Source organism: Urocitellus parryii, chromosome 2 (genome assembly GCF_045843805.1).
Source record: "Urocitellus parryii isolate mUroPar1 chromosome 2, mUroPar1.hap1, whole genome shotgun sequence".
In the NCBI taxonomy this organism is placed as follows: domain Eukaryota; kingdom Metazoa; phylum Chordata; class Mammalia; order Rodentia; family Sciuridae; genus Urocitellus; species Urocitellus parryii.
The window spans coordinates 11639731-11664432 of NC_135532.1; the positions used below are offsets into that span (position 1 = coordinate 11639731).

General features: G+C 43.7%; 1 protein-coding gene across 2 annotated transcripts in view; it reads right to left on the minus strand.

Annotated features, from left to right (window-relative positions):
- Window positions 1-5272: 5272 nt before the first annotated feature.
- Ubac2 (UBA domain containing 2) overlaps window positions 5273-24702 on the minus strand; it is a 156179-nt gene continuing 136749 nt past the window's right edge. For both annotated transcript variants that reach the window (XM_026399703.2, XM_026399695.2), the window contains 2 exons: window positions 19490-19612; window positions 5273-6553 (listed from right to left, as the gene is read on the minus strand). In XM_026399703.2, the coding sequence (XP_026255488.1) occupies window positions 6446-6553; window positions 19490-19612 (231 nt within the window). In that variant the 3' untranslated portion in view covers window positions 5273-6445. The remainder of the gene's footprint in view (window positions 6554-19489; window positions 19613-24702) is intronic.

Sequence of the window (24702 nt, forward strand, 5' to 3'; positions counted from 1 at the left end):
GTAGGGACCTGGTATTTATTTTAATGCTGAATATTGCTCATTGCTATTGTTACTGTTATCTCTTTCTTCTCTGTGAGATGCTGGGAATCTAGCTTGAATATCCAATGAGTTCACAGGGTAGACACTGTGGATAAAGTAACACAGGGTAAAGATTGTGGATATCACATCTATAAGGGGTCTCAGCTTAGATCATTCCCATACCCTTTTAGAACATAGAGTTAAACCTAGAAGAGCGATTGCAGAGGGTGTACCACCTATATCATGCTAAGAGCATTGCCCCAATCTTGTGAGACCTACAGAGAAAGTGGAATCCTTAAGCTTTGACACAATACACATTATATCAAAGTACACTAATCATCACCAAAGAACTAGTAGGGAAACTATGCTATGAAAACCACCTGGAAATATATTCAGCAATTTACAACAATCTGATATCCCAGAGTACTTCCCCAAGAGAAGGCTATTCCCTGAAAAGGTCCTCACATAAAAGTGGAAGAGAAGTCCATTCCAACAGATGCCACATCTCAACATAGGAATACAACAAATGTGAAAAAAACCAGGTAACATGACATCTCCTAAAGTTCATAATATACCAGGAACTGACTCCAAAGATATTGGAGTGGTTGAAATACCAGATAAAGAATTCAGAAGAGTGATTATAAAAAAAGCATCAATGTATTACAAGAGAACCCAGAAAAAAATGAATGAAAATAACTGAGAGAAAGATAACTGCCAAGGCTACAATACCTAATAAAGCTCTCCTTCAGAACTGAAGAAATAAAAGACCTTCCAAGATAAGCATACATTAAAAGAATTTATGAACACTGAGCCAGCATTACAGAAATTATTTAAAGACATATTATATATAGAAGGAATCAAAAAACTCCAGAATTTGGGGCTGGGGTTGTGGCTCAGTGGTAGAGTGCTCGCTTGGCATGCAGAAGGCACTGGGTTCGATCCCCAGCACCACATAAATGTAAAATGAAGATATTGTGTCCACCTACAACTAAGAAATAAACATATAAAAAACCCCTCCAGAATTCATGAACTGATAAATCTCATTAGAAAAGTAGCTAAGCAAATGATAAATAGGACCAAATTAAACATTAGAAATAAATCAAAATGGAAAGAATAAAAAACTCTATAACACTGAATGTGAATGGTCTACACTATAATTAAGACACAGTTGGAAGAATGGAATAAAAAATATGACCAAACAATAAGCTGCTTGCATCTTGATCCATCTTACAGGCAAAAACAGCCTGAAAGTGAAAGGATGGAAAATGATATTCCATGGAAATGGAGCCTGTAAACAAGCAGGAGCAGCTGCTCTCATATGTGAAAAAGCAGACTTCAGGTCAATATTAATCAGAAGAGACAAAGAGAACAATCAAACAGGAAGATAAAATGATACTAAATATTTATGCCCCCAAATGTCATTATACTAATTACATAAAACAAACACTACTTGACATAAAGACTCTGATAGACCCCAAATAAAATTTTGTCTCAGCTGCTTGTGGAACCTTCTTGAAAACAGAGCATATTTTAGGCCATAAAACAAGTTTTAGCATTTTAATAAAAAAATTTATATAACACCTTGCATTTTATCAGATCACAATGAAATGAAGTTTTAAGAAGCAAAATGAGAATAGCAAGATACAACATATCAGAATCTCTGGGACACTATTATGGCCGTTTGAAAGTCTGTGAAGAGTGCCTACATAAAAAAATCAGAAAGAGCCTAAATAATCTAATAATGCACCTCAAGGCCCTAGAAAACCATTTCCAAAACCAGTAGAAGGAAGGAAATAATTAAGGTCAGAGCCAAAAGTAATGAAATAGAGAATTAAAAATCAATACAAAAGGTCACTGAAACAAAGAGCTGATTCTTTTTTTTTAAGTGAGAGAGAATTTTAAAAATATTTATTTATTTATTTTTTTAGTTTTCGGTGGACACAACATCTTTGTTTGTATGTGGTGCTGAGGATCGAACCCGGGCCGCACGCATGCCAGGCGAGCGCACTACTGCTTGAGCCATATCCCCAGCCCAAAAGAGCTGATTCTTTGAAAAGATAAGCAAGATTGATAAACTTTTCACTAAACTAACCAAAAGAAAGAGAAGACCCAATTAATAAAATTGGAGATGAAAAAGGACTATTTTGAAAACCAATACAACTGAAAAAATCTAGAAGAAATGAATAAATTTCTAGATACACATGACATACCAAAATTGAACCAAGAGGATATAGAAAACCTAAACCGACTAATAATAAAAAAATTGAAGCAGTAATAAAAAGCCTTCCAACAAAGAAAAGCCCAGCTAAATTCTACCTGTTTAAAGAACTAATCTAATGTGGGGCTGGGATTGTAGCTCAGTGGTAGAGTGCTTGCCTTGCACATGTGAGGCACTGGGTTCAATCCTCAGCATCACATATAAATAAATAAAGGTATTGTGTCCATCTACAATTAAAAAAAAGTTAAAAAAAAAAAAAGGAACTAATGTGAATGGTCCTCAAATTATTTCATGAAATAGAAAGGGACACTTCCAAATAGGAACACTTCCAAACTCATTCTACAAAGCCAACATCTCCCTGATACTTAAACCAGACAAGGACACAACAAGGAAACAAAACTACACATTAATATCCTTGATGACCATAGACACAAAATCCTTAATAAAATATTAGCAAATCATATTGAACAACATGTTAAGAAGACTGTGAATCACAATCAAGTTGGTTACATCATGATCAAGTTGGTTTCATTCCGGGGTTGCAAGGATGGTTCAACATATGCAAAGCAATAAGTGTAATTCACCACATGAGTAATATAAAGGACAGAAATCATCTCAATAGTTGCAGACAAAGCTTTCAACAAAATTAAGTTCGTTTGGATGAAAACAATGAAGAAAGTGGGGTCAGAAGAAACTTACCTCAACATCATAAAGGCTATCTATGAAAATCCAAAGGCAACATCATAGTTAATGGGGAAAAACTGAAAGCATTTCCTCTAAACTCAGGAATAAGACAATGATGTTCATTCTCACCACTCATATTCTATACAGTACTTAAAGCTTTAACCAGAGAAATTAAACAAGAGAAAGAAATAAAAAGGATACAAATAGGAAAGGAAGAAATCAAATAATCACTGTTTGCAAATGACATAATCCTATACTTGGAAGATCCAACAAGTTCTACCAGAAGACTTGTTGAGCTAATAAACAAGTTCAGCAAAGTATCAGGATATAAAAATTCAACATACAAAAATCAGTAGCTTTTCCATACACCAATAATTAATCAACTGAAAAAGAAATCAGGAAAACAATTCCATTTAAAATCTCCAAAAAATAAAAACAAACAAACCCACCCAAGGAATAAATCTAACCAAGGAGGTGAAAGACCTCTACAATGAATATTATAGAACTCTGAAGAAAGAAATTGAAGAAGGCATGAGAAAATGGAAAGACCTCTCATGCTCATGAAGAGGCAGAATTAATATTGTTAAAATGGCCATTTTAGCTAGACATGGTAGCACATGCTTGTAATCCCAGTGGCTCAGGCAGCTGAGGCAGGATGACTACAAGTTCAAAGCCAGTCTCAGCAATTTAGTGAGGTCCTAAGCAACTGAGTGATACCCTGTCTCTAAATAAAATTTTAAAAAGGGCTAGGGATATGGCTCAGTGGTTGAGTGCCCCTGGGTTCAATCCCCAGTTTATCCCCATTCCCCAAAAAGGCCATATTAACAAAAACAATCTACAGATTCAATGCAACCCCCAACCAAGTACTAATAAAATTCTTCACAGAACTAGAAAAAACACACCCCAAATTCATATGGAATAAAAGACTCAGAATAACTAAAACATTTCTAAGCAAAATGAGCAATGCTAAAGGCATCACAATACCCACTTTTAAATTATACTATAGAGCTAAAGTAACAAAAATAGCAAGGTACTGGCATAAAAATAAGTATAAAGACCAATAGAATAGAATAGAAGACACAGAGACAAAACCACACAGGAATAATCATCTGATTCTTGTCAAAGGTGCCAAAAACAGTTGTTGGAGAAAAGACAGCCTTCATAACAAACAGTGCTAGGAAAACCTAGTATCCATATGTAGAAGACTGAAACTAGATCTTATCTCTTGCTCTGCACAATGTCAACTCAAAATGGATCAAAGACCGAGGAATTAGATCAGAAAATCTGCAACTGCTAGGAGAAAACACAGACTCAACACTTTAACATATGGATGCAGGCGATGACTTCCTCAATAGGATTCTTATAGCTCAGAAAATAAAACCAAGAATTAATAAAAGAGATGAACCAAATTAAAAAGCTTCTGTATAGCAAACGAAACAAAGAGTGTGAAGAGAGAGCCAAGACAGGGAGTGCAGCTCCTTCCAAGGAGGATTAATATCCAGAATATATAAAGAACTCAAAAACTTATACACACACACACACACAAAACCCAATAAATAAATGGCAAATGAACTAAATAGACACTTCTTGAAAAAATACAAATGGCCAACAAATATCAAAAACACTCAAAATTTTTAGCAATCAGGAAAATGCAAATAAAAACTACACTGAAAATTTGTGGAAATCATCAAGAATACAAGTAAGAATAAATGCCTGTGAGGATGTGTGTGTGTGTGTGGGGGGGAAGGGACACTCATACACTGTTGGGATTGTAAATTAGAACACTCACTTTGGATATCAGTCTGGTGGTTCCTCCAATGACCAGGAACGGAACTACCATAAGACTTTTCTGTACTACTCCTCAGTATTTACCCAAAAGAATTAAAGTCAGCATACCATAGTGATCCCTGCATGCCCATGCTTACAGTGCAATTCACAATGGTCAAATTATGAAACCAGCCTAGGTGTCCATCAACAGATGAATGAAGAAAATGTATATATGTGCTCTGGATTTTCTTTTTAGCCATAAAAAAAACAAACTTATGCTATTTTGCAGGAAAATGGATGAAACTTGAGAGCATTATGTAAAGCTAAATAAGCCAGACTCAGAAAGTCAAGGGTCATTGTGTTTGCTCTCAAATGTGGGAGCTAGAGATTAAAAAAGGGGGTTGGGGGGAGAGAATTTCATGAAAACAGACAGAAGCCCAGCACAGTAGAGGAATGGGACGGGGCGGCTCTGGGGATCAAACTGACCAAGTTATGTTATGTGCATGTGTGAATATATCACCACGAATCCCATTATTACATATGATCTCAATGCACCAATAAAATTAATTTAAAAATACTGAAAAGTAAAACACATTAAAAACTTTATTGTAAGTATCACACATCTAAATTTGCATCAATTTGATACAGTGCTGCTCGTTTTGTGGAACATACCAGTCACACAATTCGCTTACATGGTAATAGTCAACCTGCTCTGGAGCTGGTCACACCACAGTGGCCGCCTCCTGCCTCCCCACCTCCCTGACTGCATTTCTGCAGTCTGCTCTGCCTCACCCACCACAGGAGCCAGGCCCGGGGCCAGGGAGAACCTGCTGCCAGATGGGCCTGCTGTGAGCGTGGAGGGAGACAGGTTAGCCCTGTAGCAGGATGAGGGTCAGCAAGGCTCTTTCTCTTCTCTTCTGGGGCTGAGCCTGCAGTGGGTCAGCCACCATGCTCTCTGGAAAAGCCCTGCAAGGCTCCAGAAAGCAACGATTCCCTTTGCCCTGTGACACCCCCGAGCCTGAGTGGTAACTCTGACTTGTCTGAGCAAAATTAACCTCAAGTAAGCGTCATGGTATATTCCAGAACCTCAAGTCAGTACTTGATTACCATCATTATTTGTAATGGAAGTTGGGAGAAGGAGCTGGAGAAATTCCCTGACTGGAACAGGCTGGAACAGTGTGGAGCTGGGATGAGCTTTAATTTCTCCCTCATCACCGAGGCCCGGTGGATACAGCTCATCCCCTGGGAAGTGGGGACACTGACAGCCAGTGGGATTTGAACAAAGTTCAACAACAAAAAAAATAGTGATTAAAAAAGTCCATAAAGAATAAAGAATAATTTTGCATGTCCTTTCTTGAAGTACCATTACCTGTCCCTCTTCATGGTGGCGATGATGAGAGGGTACATAGGAAAAGTCACTGTGGTAAGAACATTACAACAGTAACGATTTCCCATCTGGACTGCTTTTCAATTGCCCACAGAAATCTGCAATTTTAATGCACCTGGACACAGCAGTAATGAATGATGATTCTCCAGACTAAGGAAAATGCCCAATAAAAAAATAAAGATAGAAAATACATGCTAATTTAATGGCAAACTTATTTTGGTACTACAACAGTAACCATCTCGGAGACAGGGAAGAGGTGCAGTGGGAACCACCCTCTCCCCATGAGACATCGCTGCCAGAGCCTTCTTGGTACTTGGGCTGAGGTGGTGGCGGGGACCATGCCACTGCCAGTCAGTGGCTGGACGGGAACATCAGTGCTGCAGTAGGAAGTTGGTGGCCACATTGAGGTCATTGTTTGAGGCTCTTAAGGCTTCCAAAGCGTCACCTCTGGAGAATCCCATCTCCATGAGCCGGGCGACCTGTGAACAGACAGCAGAACCCAGGAGGTTGGCGACAGCACTGCTTATCCTCCGACCCCCAAAAGGCTCCTGTGTGAACTTTGTAGGAAGGGTCAAAACTGAAACCACCACCTCCTCCCTCCAAAAGAACCCAAACCAACTAACTGGTTTCTATTCCAATGTGAAATCTTCTGTTCTAAAACGCATAACAGGTACCAATTTACTATATATGGTCAATAAATATGCATTATTATCTCATATAACTTCATTTTATAGTTGAGGAAATGGGGCTTCTCAGGGTCAGTGACCCACTGGGACCAGGCCTTGGGAGCAGCCAGGCACAAGGGGTCAGAATGCATCACTGGGACACTCCTGATGAAGCTTCTGCTCTGACTTAGGACAGGCAGGTGTCATATGCATGTGAACCGACTCACTGGACACTTGCTCCTGAGGATCACGACACGCTTTCAGTCCTTGGGTAACACATCAGCCCTGCCTCTGGGGGCTGAGGCCTTGTCCGCCTGTGGCCTCTGTAGGCAGCAGCAGTGGTGGCCATGTACACAGAAGGCCGAGCTTGGTGTGAGGCAGCTGAAGCCCGCGGGGACGCAGCCACACCAATCCTGGGGCTACGAACACAGCTTCCTGCACTTTGTACAGTCTCCAATGTTCCAATCGGCAATATTACTAAAGTTTACCTGTAATCTGTTTTCCCAACTAAGAAGGACTATAAAAATATTGATAGCCTTGGATTAGCTACAGGAATCCAGTTTTTGCACTTATATTAAAATTGATCATACCTGCACCAACATGGTAAGAGATGATACTCTTCTAACCATTGAGATTTTCAATGACATATGCATTAAAGAGGCTCTGAGGACTGACCTGAGGACTCCCTCACCATTTAAAAATTCCTTTCAGATAGGAAGTGATACACTGGCCACACATGGAAGAACAGGTCCACCACTCTTCTCCTGCCCCTGCTCAGGGAACTCTGGGTGTCACCGAGTGGGGGCGAGGTGCGCGTGCACAGGGCTGAAGGAGGGGCTGACTGGCAGGGCCAACATGATGGAAGGCCCCAGCGAGAAGAAGAGGGTGCAGGGCAGTCGGAAGGGACTCAGGGGACACCCAGGCCCAGTCCCCACCTCCCTCAAAAGCCTTAGGGAAACTGCTGAGAGGGCGTGGGGATACACAGGTGGGGACGCTTCTCAGAAGTGGGGTGCTAGCTGGTGTTTAGAAACTGAAGGCGTCATTCATTTCATTTAGGTTGTGAGCACTGACAGGGTGAAGACTAGGACCTAACTCTGCAGCAGGAGGGCTGCTCCTCCCGACTACTTCCACTCCAGCTCCACCGTCACAGAAACGCACAGCGGGCTGCATCCTCGATGTGGCTGCTGACTAGAGGACAGGCCTGTGCTGTAGCAGGGGCCCACCCAGGTGAGCCAGTGAGATGTGGCCCAGGCACAGCAAGGCGGTGCCCACAGGTGCCCTGAGCGCAGCTCCCTGGCTTGATGGACAGCCTGGAGAGAACACAGAAATCTTCTAGCTTCGTTTCCCTCCCAAGGAAATACTCACCTTTTCTAGAATATCAGCCTTGGCCCAAGGCACCAGGGCTGCTCTGCATATCTAGTGGAAAGTTCTTCCTCCTACAAGCAGAACCTGATCTTCATGGGACGTCACAGGTCCTAATTTTGCCCTTTGAAGTGGCAGAAAGCAACCCCACGTCCCCTTCCCATGAGAAGGATGTGACAGCCCTGTGCACGCGCACCTCACTCCCACTTGGTGACACCCAGAGTCCCCTGAGAGGAGCAGGGGCAGGAGAAGAGTGGTGGACCTGCTCTTCCCTGTGTGGCCAGCATATCACTTCCTTTCTCCCTCTATCTCTCGGCTCCTCTGGGGAACACTCCCAGCCCCCTGGCTCCGTGGCTGCCCCTTGGCTGGGTGCTGCCTCTATCTGGGAGGGGTCTCTTCCCTTGGCCCATCAGCGGCTCTTCACCTGACGGCTCTTGGAGTGCCTGCTCTCCCCAACGTCTCCTAGTCCAGAGGACTCAGGACGAGAAGTCCTCGGGGGTCCCACCTTCCTGTCCCAGGCTCACTGAGGCTGTCCCCACCACTGGACTGTAAACTCTCTGAGAAGAAGGGCTATGGCTGCTTTGTTCATTCCTGTGTTTCAGGATCCAGCAGCTTCCAGCCAGGTCCCTTCTGTCCCATGCTCTCATTTATGCATCACCTCAAAATGTGCCTAGAACAGAGCACAACACCGCGGGCGTGGGCTGACCTGAGTACTGGGTGCTGGAGGGCCGCCCTCCTCTGACCTTGCCGTCCACTTAGATGAAGACAGCACAGGACGCTTTTGAGGAAGCAGACTTGTGTGCACATGTGCTTTGCGCAGGGTGCCTCATCGTGGGACTTGGTGTTTACCAGACAGAGAAAATGACTGAGTAGAAACAGCATAATTCTTTCAAAAAGTGAGAATTTACACTGAAAACCTTTGGGAAATTTCACCTGAAGCTCTTCAGACCAGGTTTCTCAATCCTCACTTCTAGGCACATGACACTGCACATCCCTGCCTGTTTTCTAGCCAACTAAAATGAATTCTTTTTTATTTTAATTTTGTTGTCAACCAGGTTAGTTATCTCCCTCAAATTTGTATCACCCTGAAATTTGCTTAGTAAACTTCTCAAATTTGTTGGTGCTGAGATGTCACACAGCATCCTGGTGACGTCTTGTGCCAGCAAGATTACTGTGGTACCTTGGATGAACACAATCTTTTTGATGTTCACGAGTCACCTGGTTTAGGCTCTGCCAGATGCCAAATATCAATTTTGCCATCCTGTTCTTGGGATTCACTTTCTCCTTTCATTAGGGGCATTTTGAAGCTGAGTGTTACTCCCCATCCTTTCTCGAGCCCCTGTGTCCGGGGTGGGGGATGGGCTGGGGAACCAGCACCGATTGCACTGCAATAAGAGGGAAATCTCTGGACTGGGCAGGATTGACACGAGCTCTTAAGCTGTTGGTCTCAACCATCTGCAGTTAGGGAACTCCGTCCCAGGCCAGTGAGGAGCTGTCAGCCACCTTCTTTCCATCCATTATCTCTGCAAAAGTGAAACTGCAGGCCCACCTCAATGGCTTAGAAAAGGCTGCCTTTACTATCCCTCTTGGTCACCTCAAGCACAGCTGAGGACTGGCTGCTTCTGTGCACCTGGTCAGCAGGAGCAAATCTATTTGCTGTCCATTAGCACAGCATGGGGGTCAGGATTCACTGGAGCTGCAGAGCTCAGTTCAACAGAAGTTGGGGCACCTGACCTTTCCTCCACTGGTGAAGATGCTGATGGCAGGTGGTGACATGCAGGCCGGCACAGCAGAGCAGCAGCCAGGCTGCAGGGGCCCCACTGTCTGGAATGCCACTGTGTCTTAGCCACATAAGCATCGTCCAGCGTGAGGAGCAAAAGCTTTTCTTCCTCCTGGGGTCATTCCCTCTTAGGCGTGTGCAGCCACACGCACACTGGCACTGGCTCTAGGCCCAGCCTGGTTTTTCACAGGTCTCTGCAGAAGACTTTCTGCCATCTGAGCAGGCTGTGGGCTGGCAATGCAGGCTGAGGTGGGCCACCAGGCCCACTTAGGACGGAGCTGGTTTGGACCTTGCATGTTCTTTAGAAGTGAGAAGACCAGTGTGATTAGAGGGTTTTCATTGCTGATAAACTTGGTATGTTTGTCAGAGAAAATGACTAAGTAGAAATAGTTAGCATTGTTTTTTTAAAAAATGAATATTTATAGTAAGAAATGGTACCTGTCAAGCTCCTCTCACATGCAGAACATAACATGGATAAATGAAAGCGTATGCTTGGGCTTAGGTATGTGGGTGAAAACCAGCCAACCTGGAGGGAAGCCCCTGCTGCCCCTTCTTCAGGCCATCCCTGAGTTCAGTCCAGGTGGTAAGAATGGGAGTAACAACTAGCCACACAAAGAACAGACTCCCACAGCTTTCTCTGGTGGGCATTAAAAATGACTGCTGTGGACCTTAGCACCTACTGGCTCGGAGAAGCCCTGGCTGCCCAATCCTAGCGTGTCTCATTCCTGCCTCTTCTGTGAAGGACTCAGGAGTGCTCCGAAGATCAATTCCTGTGTTTCAATGGCAGAAAGACAAAAGTGAGGCCTCTGCAGATGTGTAGTCAGGCAACAAACAGATGGGAAGCCAGAGGCCCACTCTTCCTCAGCACGGACATTCAGGAGGCAAGGCTGGTGGCCAGGGTGGCTCTGCAGAAGTGCAGGACAGATAGCTGGGCGCTCCCAGGAGGCAGGGAGACCAGTTTCCTGGCGTCAGTCCTGCGTATGCACAGGAGAGCTCTAGAACGGATACCTAACGGGTGCTTGATCCATGTCACCTCTTAGGATAATTATTACCATGAAAGCCTCTGGGCCAGGAGGGCAGCAAGCTCTCCCTCTGGACCTCTGAGGAGGCCCTGATCCAGAGCCTCGGATGGCCCCCACCTGGATCTATTTTCCACACTCCCTTTCACCTGCTTCCACTTCACTAGTTTTGTACCTTTGTTTTTCAAGAACTGATGTGTCCTTTACAACAACAAAGTGCAGGCACACAAAAACACAGTCCTGGAATAAAACCTTCACACTTAGAAACCAAGAGGGCCACATGCTGCAGATTTCTAGTTTAAAATGACATAAACAAGAACTGGCCTAAGAAATCTAACATGATGAGACCAAATGAAGCCTGAGGATGGGGACAGCCTTCTTTTTTAAAAGGTGAACATAGAATTTTAACAAAAAGGCCCGCAGCATTATTTTAGTGACTCTTGGAAATACTTTATAGATTCTAGCAGATACTCAATCCCAGTGATTATATGAATAATGGTATTTATAGAAACTCAGCCCACCTCCTGCCCCAGCCAACGCAGAGATTTTAGCTTCCACATGTATTAAATCACACCCAAAGCCTAAACTAATGGCTTCTCTGTGGGCTGCTTCTTATCTTTGCAGTTCAGCTATGGGATGAGAACCCTCAGGTCTAACCATGAGAACCTGATCAGATTTAACACCCAAGGGAGGGGAAATCCTCACTGTAGTCTCTCGGTTTGATTTGGCCAGATAACGAAAGCACATCATGGCCAGTTGAAACCCAGTGGTTCAAGCCAGGATGAGCAGGTGCAGCCGGCCCCCTGCTGTCTGGCTCCCTGAGGTCCTGGCCAGGTCTGCCTCATTTCCACCCAAGGGACAGGGTGGTGCACTCAATGCTATGGTTGTGGAGCATGAAGCTGGGGCATCTGAGCTGTGCGAGTTCTTTAAGAAATTGGTGGTCCTTTGGCAAAAATAGCCATAAGCATCTCAAGGGCAAAACAAGAGAGTGAAGACACTCAAAAGTCTTCAAGAACAGGCACGACGGAGCATTTTCTGCCGTGAGCAGAGCCAACAGCAGGGCTACACACACGCTCATTGAGTCAGCCACACTGTCAACAGCCGTCTGTCTGGAAAACTTACAAAATGCCCATGGGAGTTTTCTGAGCCTGTCCTTCAACATTCGCTCTCAGAGCACCGTGAATACCCTCCTCCTGCTCCCGCAGCAGAGTTTCCGTTGAAAATCCTCACCGTGAAACATCAGATTAGTGCAGCTCAGTTTTTAGTCCAAAAATTGAAACCATCTTTTTCTCTAACTTTGTTTAGAAGCTAGCTATGGTTAGTTACTGTCCAAACAGGGTCCTCTACTCTTGTGTCTTACACAATTATCTATTCAGACTCAAATGTGCCAGCAGAGGCGCACACCTGTAATCCCAGCAGCTCAGGAGGCTGAGGCAGGAGGATTGTGAGTTCAAAGCTAGCCTCAGCAATGGCAAGGTGCTAAGCAACTCAGTGAGGTCCTGTCTCTAAATAAAATACAAAATAGGGCTGGTGATCGAGTGGTCGAGTGTCCCCGAGTTCAATCCCTGGTACCCTCCCCCTAAAAGTTCTTCAAATGTACTATCCAATGTCTGTCTTTTGTGATGTGCCAGAGGAGAGGCGCAGGGATGATTTGACTTTAGGACACCAACCACAGGCTGGGACTGCAGTAGATGCAGAGCCTGGCTGTGCCTCTGGGGGCTGAATGTGACCATGGGCAAGCCCAGGCGCCCACCAGGGGCAACTTCTCCTGCATCAGCTGCCTGTGTCATGGGCCAGACACCACGGCACCAGCAGCCCTCTGCAACCCCCTGTGACGCAGCCTTGTGGCTGGCTGACCCAAGGTAGGGAACCCAGACAGGAACAGGCGCCACCACAAAGCACTGTCACTGTCAGCTGACAACCTTCCGAAGAACAAGATGGAATACACTTTTCCCATATCACTGTTCCAAAGAGACCACACTGAATGAGGAAAATCCTAGAGATGGAGATAAATCTATACCACTTTCCCTTTTTAAAAAAATTTAAACATCTATGATTGGGCTATGTGTACGCATCTCTACCACCTCAAGATAATTATTATCCAAGAAAACAAGGGAAACCCCACTTTGTATTCATAATTAACTCCTTTTTGTAACTAGTAAAATGGGACATTTGTTCCAATGACATTCATTACTAACTCCCATCAGGGACAACTGGGCTCCCTTTGTCCAAATGACACTGTGGTTTTATTTAACTTCCCTTTAGCTAAGGGTGTCAAAAACAAAGGGTGTTTGGGGTTCTTACTTCCCAAATTCTAACGCTTGTAGAAAGCAGCACCCACCTTACGGTGGCCCCCACCTGATCCCTAGGGGTCAATAATGTAAGGGTACTGCCCTTATGTGGTAGGCCACATGCACACCCTGTCGGGATAACAGGGGACACAGCTGGCTCTTCAACTCACCTCACGGCACCAGCTGCCCCTCCCCGAGTTCTGATGCAAGGTTCCTCCAGGATTCAGTGAGGCAGTGTGGCTCTCCCTTCCCTGTCCTCTGATGTCCCTTTCTCACACCTCCTGGTTGAGGAGTGGTTCCAAGTTATTTTACACCCTGCCTGGCCTTGGGCTGCCCAGAGACTCTCCTCTTTGGCCCCTGTTGCCTGCTTCTGGGTCAGGTAGGTAGTAGGTCCTCCATAAGGGCTGAGCGAGCTTCCTGCCTATATCTTTTTTAAAGCACCCAGCAGGATTGGGCACCACAACAAAGATGGTTTAATTATCCAATTGTCACCTGATATTTCATTGTAACAAGTGTACCTTTGGTGTCTTGTTAAGAAACACTCCCAATCAACCAGATTCACAGAGGTGGAAAGATCTGACCCAGCTCAACTGTCTAGCACAGCTCCGAGTGAAAACTCAAGTTCTGAAAGGGAACCCCCGGAGCACACCTTCTCTGTCTGACACTGAGTACCTGAGTGTGTCAGGCTCTGCGGGGAGGAAATGGGGCTGACCTGGTCCCAGCCCTCAGGGAGCTCCTGTCTACCAGGGAAACCAGACACCATGTGAGGCACAAAACCAACACCTGCTTACAGCAACCACGAGTATTCAGACCAGACACAGAGGGTGCACACGTGGGCATTAGTGAGGACTCTGCTTCCAGAGGCTCAGGGTTTAGGTGGGTTTTTGGAGACGTGGTAGGGAAGCCTGTGTTGAGAGAACTTCATTAAGATACTAATTTTCAGATAACACATTTGTTTCAGAAAACACATTTGCTAGTTTATCAGTTAAGACTTTAAGTATCCTACAATTCTCTCTCTTCTTGGGCTAATGGAAATCTCAGAGGACATAAATGGAATCCACATGACCTGTATCCTGTGTTATAAAATTGTCACTAAGGTACTGAGTGGCACTTGGTTGGGCCAGAGTCTTCCAAGCACCCAGGTGCACCATGTTTTCTAGGCAGGATGGAAGAAATTATAGCTGTGGCTGTGATAAGGAGCTACCTCTTCTTCTACGTCTAGTCCACCATCTGGGGAACCAGGATGATGTCATTTCCTGTTTAACCCTCCCATGGCTGCAGCCTAACAGCAGAGTTCATGCTTGTGTGTCAGGCCTTGGGGAACCTGTTCCGCCTGCTTCCAGACAGTGTCCTGCCCTGCCCTCTATGCCAACTTCACCTGAGTCTGGTGAATTTCCACTGGGCCCCTTCCCTGTGAAGGCCACTGCCCTGACCCTCACAGCACCAATTCAACAGCAGATGAGCCTTTTCCTGGCAGTGGTTTCCAGGCCTGTCTCCCTGCACTAGGCTCTAAACTCCGTCATGGCAGGAAATCCTACTTTATTTACCTCACTATCAAGACATGAATGGAAGAGAGGAAGTGGAAATTTGTTTATCTTCCTTTTGTTAAGTCCTAGCTTTTTTTGTCCTGTTTAACTTCCTCGTCTGATTTCATCTGAACGGTCATTTTTTTAAACCTTGCAGAGGGTTCAAAAGAAACACACTTAATAATTTCTTCTCCTTTGATTTAAAAATATGTAAATATGTCCATATTTCATTATTTGTTAATTTTGAATATTAGCATAGTATAAAAATAGCTGCTTAAGGAAAAGAAAAAAGAAAAAAAAGAGAAGCTGGGTGTGGTGGCACATACCTGTGGTCCCAGCTACTTGAAAGGCTGTGGTAAGAGGATTGCAAGTTGAGTCCAGCCTGGGCAACTTAGTGAGATCTTGTATCAAAATAAAATTTATAAAAAAGGGCTGGGTGTAGCTCAATGATAGAGTGCTTGTTCAGCATGTAAGGCCCTAAGTTAGATTCCCAGTACTATAAAACAAGAAAGCATAAGAGAGAGACAGACAGACAGATATCCTTATTCTGAAGATAGAAGACACCTCAGCACATTCGATTACTGAAAAGAGTTCACTGGACAGCTCTTGGTTTTGACACTATCTCCTTTTGTCTTCCTCTCCCCTCCTCCTTCTCCTTTCCCTCCTCCATCACTCGCCTGGCAGGACCCTCTACACTACCTGACCCTCACTGGACCTGGAGCTGGTGACACCCTTCTGGTCCTACTGGCAGCCCTGCAGCCTCGCTCCTGCACTGCTTCTTCTCACGGTCACTTGTTATTCCACGGCTCATCCGACATCCCCCACCCCTCGGCCCACTTCTTGGAAAGTTCTGTAAACTGGCAGGGACCGGCTTTTTCCCTCTCTGCACGTGTGCACCACGATGGCCAGAGCAGGCGTCTTGTCCTTCAGTTCCCGGGGACTGCCTTTAGCAGTCTGTGCAGTTTGCCAGTCTGGGCAGCATGAGGCACAAGGTGCAGCTCAGAGCTCTGCGGCCTTGTCTAGTTTGCCCCCATGGGACCCACCCTGTGGCCATGTTAAGAGGGACAGGGATGGCATCTCCGAGGCAAAGGTGCTGTGGGTGTACCCACCAAAAACAGGAGTGGGTTCTGAGAAACCAAAAAATCTTAACAGCAAAAAAAGCAAAAGTAGAAGAGGTGGCAGATGTCTATGGCCGTCTGTTACACTAAGACTGGGCTGAGGAAGGAGGCACACTCTCTCAAAAGCACATTCTACTTTCAAATTCATTGCATATACTTCCCATCTACTGGATTTTACTGAATAACTCTCATTAAAAATATCTGAAGTGTATGGTTATTAGAAGTGCTTATATGAAGTTTTCTGCTATTTTTCTGGGTTTAGAAAATTATGAAGCTTCTTTAATGCATCATGACTCATTTACAAACACATTTAATTAAAAAATTAAGGATAAAAAGTTATTAAAGTTGGCTTAATGTTTTATTAACATAATATTTTAGACAATAGCTAGCATTAACAAACTAATCAAGAGCTCATACAGTAACTTTGTACACTTCATCATAAACATCTTGAAAGGAGGATCAGTGGTTTTTTTTTTTAATCTTTTATACTCACTGTAGCACCTACCCAAGAAATGCTGAGACTGCATAATAAATAACACTTGTGAGCCCTGTGTCTTTACTGCCATGATGGTTTGTATCTGCCACTTTCAGGATAATCAAGAACCACAAAAAGCAAGACTTAGAAAAATCAGTGAGCAAGAAAGCATAAATAACCTCTTGCATATGTGCATCTTCTCACAACTCAGAGCAGGGGAGAATTAACTGCTGCTTTAGACTGATATGGACATCATGTTAACCTCACTGCTATCATTCTGGGAGGATCAGGAGAAGTGATTCATTTTTTAAAAACCCCTAAAGACTTCAATTACACACATTCTCCTTGTTCTCTGTTTTTGACACTTTTTCCCCGTCAAAGTGCCAAAACCAAGAAATATCTCACCTTTAAATACCTCATGCCCTTAACGGCTTCATGAAGAATGTGACTCACTGCTATACCAAGTAAACAATAAGATAAAAGAAGTTTGATCTTTCCACCTGGATTTCAGACTATTATCTTACTTTTCAATCTGTTACTATAAAGATCTTATCCCTGGGGACAGCAGTTGTTGAAAAATTCTCTAAACAGGTAGAGGAGAAGTGCTCTGGCTGCACAGCCCCCTGCCCGCCTGAGCCAAGGGGTGGACAGGCACAGTTGTCAGGCATATTTTAGTTTCTCTCAAAAGCATTTACCATGGTCTAATCCAGGGGTGCTGGGGGAGCCTCTCTAAGGGCCACTGCTGGAGTTCCAGAAAACCTGAGGACACAGTTTTGCCACCAGGTTGGGTGCCCTGCTCTTTGTTACTCTAGGGCTAAGAGATGAGGAACCTCCAGGCATGGTGTGGCCAGTTGTGAAATGATGATCTTGATTTGCTTTGTTTGATGAGGAAAAAAACAGCATACACAGAAGAAAAATTTCCAGTTTGAAATAATTTCAAACTTGGAGAAGTTTCCTGAATAGTAACAAGAAACCCTGTTTACATCTTCATTCAGATTCAGCAAATGTTATTTTGTTAACTGTTTTCCCTGATTCTCTGTCTGCACACACAGAGCATGTGCCCATTCACTCTCAGACTGTTCCTGAGCTACCCAAGGGTAGGCCGCACACAGCTCCCTTTAACTCCCTTTAATGCTTCTGTGTGCATTGTCTAAAAACAAGAGTATTCTCTTTCCTAACTTGTCAGTATGGATGCCAAATCCTGCAATTTAACATGAACATGATACTATTTCCAATTTACGGTATAATCTCATCCTAAAAGGGCCTCCCCTGCCCCTGATTTTCCCTATAGAGAATCTTGTTCAGTATCGATACTGAATCTTGTTCAGTATCGAGGTGGCAAGGCTCCCCAGTTCCGGTAATATAGAATGGTCTGTGACATGAGGGTTTCTGAAGAGCATAGGCCAGGTATTTTAGAGAATGTCCCTCATACTGGTGAAGTTCTGTGCCTGAGTGTAGCACTTAACAGCCGGGCGCCTCTCAGGGTGTGAGCACGATGTCTCTCTTCAGCACTGCTAATGTTACTTTGGTAACTCGGTGAAGGGGTTGCTCACTATACAGTTACTGTTTTCTTTTTATAATTAAGTAACTTGTGCAGACATACTGTGAGAGTATATTCATCCCCAAGTCTTCACATACTGATGATTCTTCCCTGAACTGATTTTTATTTTTACCATGATGGTTACAAAAGTAATTTTTCAATACTGCTATGCTTTCTGTAGTATGTGAAATTCTACTAAAAAGAAATGCATTTCCTTTCTTCTGTGTAGGTATTTATGTAATATTTATTATCTATTAATATCGGTATAAACTCACGAATTCTCCCTCAATGGATTATACCATACTACTGTCCTCATTTATGTGCTCAAACTCAGGATAGACGTAGCCAGGGGACCCTCGGCGGGCTTGGGAGTCCTTATGACATGCCCCACCAGTTGCTGAGCACTTCCCCACTACCTGCACAAGATTTTCAAGGTTATCTTGCTCCTCCCCACCTGGGCCTGGGCCCACCATTTCTCTCAAGAGGTCTGGTTCCTTTCAGTGGGGAAAACTATTTGGAAACAGATCTGGGCACTGGGTGTGCTCAATGCTACTAGGATGTCATCGGCTTCTGATCCCTATCAGTCAGAGCAAGGGCAGGTGTGTGTGTAAGGGCACATACACACACACACACACACAAACACACACACACACACATAATCATGGTTTGTGCAGACACTGCTAGTTCTGATCCAGCCCCCAAGGGTTCTTCCTTGCTGTCCCATGTTCTATATTTGTTCCTTCCTTTTTCCACAGTATGACACCTATTTCCTGTATTTCCTAATACATGTGACATAATTTTAGAATCCCATTCCCATGCTACTATGAAAAATACACCTACAAAGAAGAGTCTTAAGATTTGTTTGCAGTTTTTTTCTTTAGACTGTTCAAAAATTACTGAAATTAATTTCCCTTTAATGTGATTATGTTATTCATTTGAAATATAGTTGAACCATTTTTTTTCTTTTCAATTTTACATTGGTGCCTATTCTTGTTGATCTGCTTTTCAAATATGTACAATATTAATATGATTTAAAATCACAAGTCAAAACCATACCAAAAGTGCTACTTTCTCCCTATCTTTCTACTTCTTTCCCACCTTTTGTAGGAAACCAACTTCATTAGCTTCTTGTATAAATAAAATAAAACAGATTTTAAAATCAGCCATCATAATGCATTTCTTTTTCCTAAATCAAACCTTCCTCAAACACGTCGTAAGACCTACCACAGCTGCTAATAAAGGTCCAAAGTTGTTGTCCCTGGTGGCAATTTAGCTGCTATAAAAATCTTTGCATTGATATGCCTGATTTCTTTCAAAATCAAGCTTTTATTTTCTCTCCTCCCCCTTCCCTTCCTTTTTTTTTCCCTTCTTTTTTTTTTTCTGCTACTGGGGGTTGAACCCAGGTTCTTATGCACTCTAGGTCAGCACTCTATACATTGAGTTAATCCCCAGCCCTTTTTATTTTGAGACAGGGTCTCAGTAAGTGGCCCACACTGGCCTTGAACTTGTGATCCTCCTGCTCTAGCCTCCTGAGTAGCTGGGATTATAGGCATGCACCACCATGCCAGGTTACAAAACCCAGGGCTTGACTTCTTGCTGGCTAAACCTCAGCACAGCCATACCAGGTGTGGCTGATTACCTGTTCCTCAGAAACCTCCAGTGGAGGGGAGGCCTGCTGTTCTGACCGACGACCATCTTGATAGTTTATGTTTCTCCGCTGACGTAAAGGAGGGAAAAGACGATTCCAATTGATCATTCCTCCCTGAAAAGAGAGTAACACAATCATCAGACATCAGGAGCAGAACCACCACCAGGCCTAGAGGAGGTTTCTCTCCAGGTGGCCACATAGAGGGACGGGGAATGGAATGTACTCATCTGCTCCAGGCAAGCAATTCAAGTCCTAAAGTTTCCCAGTCCCCTTCAAACGACAGGATAAAGCCAGCAGCCTGCTCAAGGTGCAGAGTAACAGGAGGTAGAAAACCGGTTTGTGCAACTGGTCATGAAGGATCAGACATTCCCAATCTTGGCCTGCGTCCCCATTATCCCCAAGGACTCTGTCCCAACAACGGTCAACCTTTGCAGGAGGCCATCTCACTAGAGGCAGAAAGCTGGGTTTCTCCAGCCGCTCTTTAAGGAGCCACTCCTCCTCCGCACCCCATCTCCTCCAGTCCTCCTAAGTAGGTAGAGTCTGAGTGTGCTTGGACGGCAGGCGGTAACACAACCTAGTCCAGCAACAGGCCAGAGAGGAAAGGGACGTCACACAAACAGAGCAAAAGACTCAGAAGTCAGGATCAGTGATCACCCTTCTGAGAGTGGCTTTATGGATACCTAATCATGATAGTAATGTCATTTCTTGCTCAGTCTATGTCACCAATAAAAAAAGGTAACTCTGTGAAGAAAAATGTATTACATGATGCTTTTAAATCTCTTTAGCTATGTTCCAATCTTTGAATTTTCTAACTTAAATCTCTATTTCTAGATGTCTTCCAGTTATGGCAAAAATCATGGGCTAAGATAACCTGAAAATCTGCCTACTATCAAGACTTAAAAATACTGGATGAAATATTTGAAAATATTTTATGTGTACCTGAACACAAAAGGAAGGAATGGAAGGTTTCACAACATGAGAAACAAATGGACTCTGGGAACCAGAACAGAATCCAACAGGCTGCCTAGGCAGAGGCATGGGGGTAAACCCAGGCCCTGCCACACAGACCCGTGGGGTCATCCCTAGTGGGCTCAGGGGATAAGGCCCTGGGTTTGAAAGAGGCAGTGATCAGGAGATCAACTGTCTGCCTAAAAGGCACAACCTTTAACTGGCAGTACCCCAGTGAAAGAGAGGTTAACAAAAATCAAACCCCAGTGGGGCATGTGGTGCACACTTGTAATCCCAGTGGCTTGGGAGGCCGAGGCAGGGGGACTGTGAGTTCAAAGCCAGCCTCAGCAACTTAGTGAGGCCCTAAGCAATTCAGTGAGAACCTGTCTCTAAATAAAATACAAAAAAAGGGATGGGGATAAGACTCAATGGTTGAATGCCCCTGAACTCAATCCCTAATTATCTACCTGCCACCCCCCGCCAAATCAAACCCCAGAGCCTTTCCTTCTCAGGGAGAGGACTCCTGCTCCTGCCTGAGAAATGGGAACAAACTGGGGCAAATTTAGGGTTTAAGTTTCACTACATATGTACACATGGGTCTCAGAACTCATCAAAGTTATAGAAAAACTCCTGTGATGCTAACTACTCAAGAGGCTGAGGCAGGAGGATCACAAGATCAAGGTTAGCCTGGCCAACATTAGAAGACCCTGTTTTAAAAAGGGTTATGTGGTGGAGCCCTTGCTTAGCATACTCGAGGCCCTGGGTTTAATTTCTAGCACTGAAAACAAACAAACAAAAAATAAAAGCTAGCTCAGGGATGGAGATGGATGCATCCAAGGGGCCAACCAGAAGCAAACCCAAAATTACACTGGAGAGGGCTGGCAGTGTAGCTCAGTGGTAGAGCACTTACCTAGCATGTGCAAGGCCCTGAGTTTCATCCCCACACCTCCAAACAAAAAGCCTCCAAAATCATCCTGGACAGATCCTCTCCTGCTTTGGGACTACATGGGATATATTATAGATAAGGCTCCAGTGATAAAAGATTCAGAACCCAGAAGCACAAAATCCACAAGGAGAAAACCATGTATTACAAACAGGATGAAATCCACAAGGAGGGGCTGGGGATGTGGCTCAAGCGGTAGCGTGCTCGCCTGGCATGCATGTGGCCCGGGTTCGATCCTCAGCACCACATACAAAGAAAGATGTTGTGTCTGCCGAAAACTGAAAAATAAACATTAAAATTCTCTCTCTTAAAAAAAAAAAGAAAGAAATCCACAAGGACTTCAATAGAGAACAACCTGAAAAGTGATTATTAAAAACAGAAGTCCTAAAGAGACTAAGATACACAAAGGTGACTTAAGAAAAGAATAAGGTATTATGAAAAAACTCAAGACAGATTTGGGGGAAAAAAAACAGAATAAAAATTAGGGAAACCGAAACCATTCCCACCTCCCCTCCAGCTAACAAATGTGAAATATAAAGAGATGGGAAAAAATGTCAGAGAAATATTAATCAAAGAAAGCTGACGTTGCTATATACCTATCAAATAAATAGACTTCATATCCAAGAAAGCAGACCCGTGAGCTTATCAGACACCCCAGACCAGCAAATAACAATCCTGCCCACCTGAAACACATAAGAGAAGAGCCACTCAAAACAAGAGTACGGAGGCACACACTGATGGTCTTCTCAGACCACCCGGGAACAAGTTGAGTCATGACTCCTGACTCTGTCCTGGGGCTTCATCTTAGCTGGATCTCCCTGCTTGATGTGGCCTCCTTCAAAACTGTTGCCATCCAGACCCTCACCCAGAGGAAGCTCCTCGTCCTGAACAGCTCTGCACCCTGAACAATGCTTCCAGCTGGATCTTACTCATCTAAGCACCTGGAGGGACTCTTCTGCTCTCTCTGCCTCTGCTCTCAGTGCTACCGCCTAAAACCTGGTGACCACTATGAACCATGAACACTATTAGCCAACCTGCAACTGGTGTGCCACTGTGTGAAGTGTGGTATGTGACTGGAGTTCTAGAGAGAGTAATAATTAAGATTGGAATGGCATAAGAGAACCTGAGATTGCCTTGTCCTGGTTACCAGTGAACCACAAACATCTGGTGAATTAAAGCTGCTGAAAGTGATGTAGCTTGTGAACGTATTGATATTCAATAAATTCTGATGTTGTGGGAAGACATGAACACATCAGAGTCTGGTGTATGTTGATGGCATAGTTTACTCACAAAAAAGACTCATAGAGGGAATCAATAAAACCCAGTGTTGACTGTTTTTGTTGAAATATTTATTTTTTAGTTGTGTTGGACAATACCTTCATTTTATTTATTTGTTTATATGTGGTGCTGAGGATTGAACCCAGGGCTTCATATGTGCTAGGCGAGGGCTCCACTGCTGAGCCACAACCCTAGCCCCGCCCCAGTGTTCACTGTTAAAAGGTCAAATAAAAGGGATAAATCTGGCAAGCTTGATAAAAAGACAAAGAAAGAAGCACAAATGAATCAAATTAGGAATAATAGAAGGGATAAATGATAGACTTTAAAAAATCTAAAAATACTTAATTCATACCAATAACTGATGAAACAGACAATTTTCAAGAAAAATATAACTTACTAAAACTCAAGAAAAAAATAGAAAATGGCAATCATTTCTGAAATCTAATCAGGAGCATCTGCTAAAGCTCCATGCTTTGTGTGACTCAGCAAATCCACCTCTGGACAAGAGAAATGCAAACACATGCTCATCAAAGGGCGCCACCTTGAATGCCCTCAGCAGCTGTCTGTGCAGTAGTCAAAGACAGGGACCACAGAAAGGCACATCAGCTGTAGGATGGGTACCTTACGTTGCAATCGCAAAATGCAATGCTCTACAGCAGTCAGAACAAACAAACTTCAACTTCAACTTCAGCGTTGAGCAAAATAAATCACCAAGAGTACGTCTGTGATTCCTATTATATAAAATAGACTTTTATCCATGTATGTTATATGTTAATTGAATAATGAAATGGTACTTAAAACATTCCCCAAAAGTCTATGAAAGCTTTAAGGACTAACTACCTCAGAGAAACTGTCCATAGAGAACAGAACAGAAAGCAGAGCCCACGCCTAACCTAATATCTTGAGGCTGGTTTAATATTGTTTCCAAAACCAGACCAGTGCATTCTGAGAAAGAAGAATTATGGAACAATTTGTTTTCCATTTGTAGGCAGATAAAACAATCCTAAACAAAATAAATAGCAAACACAACCCAACAATACTTAAAATTAATCATTTTATCTGGTATGAGGTATCGAGTCAGAATTTATCTCCATAATCTTGGAAAATATAGGAATAAAATTCTCGCACTAACAGATTGAAGGAGAAAAACCAAGAGCTCATCTCAAAAGATAAGAAAACAATATGATAAAACTTAGAACTCAGGGAAGAGACAAGAAAGCTCGCACCTCTGTATTCAGCACAAGCTGTAGCATAATGAGACTACAAACCAAGCCCAAACGAAACCACATACAACATGGAAAGAGAGAAACAGCCACCAACACTCACAGATTGTGACTGAACAGGCTAGAAGGGCTGGGTTTAGCGCCATGTGGGACACTGGCCTCCTTGGCACTTGTGAGGCCCTGGGTTCTTCCCCAGAGTCTGGGGGGAAAAGCAAGAATATGTTGAAGACAAGGGAGGATACTCTACTCGTTGTTAGGACTTCTGTAGTAATTGTGGTATTAACCCAAGACAGGCAAAGAGTCCAGAGGAGTTCAGAAATCAGAAGCAAACACAGCACATGTCCTGCACAACAGAGGAGGCGACACAGGCCAGTGGGAAAGGGCTTTTTTTGGCAGTACTGGGATTGAACCCAGGGACGCTCTACTACTGAGCTACATCTCCAGGCCTTTTTATTTCTTATTTTGACACAGGGTCTTGCTAAATTGCTCAGTCTGGTCTCAACCTTTCAATCCTCCTGCCTCAGCCTCCTGAGTTGCCAGACACATTACAGGCATGTGCCGCTGACCATTAAATGGTCATGGGTGTATGCCACTGACCATTTAATAAACAGGATTGGGAGGACTGGTCACAGACACAGGAAAAGACAAAATTAGACCTTTACCTCATACCATCACAAAAATAACCTCCACAGATTAAAGATTTAAATGTGAAAAGCTAAAATGTTAAAACCTTCAAAAGAAATAAGAGAATATTTTTGTGTCATTGGGCTAGGAAAAGATTTCTAAAACAAACATATAAAGCCTAAGTCACA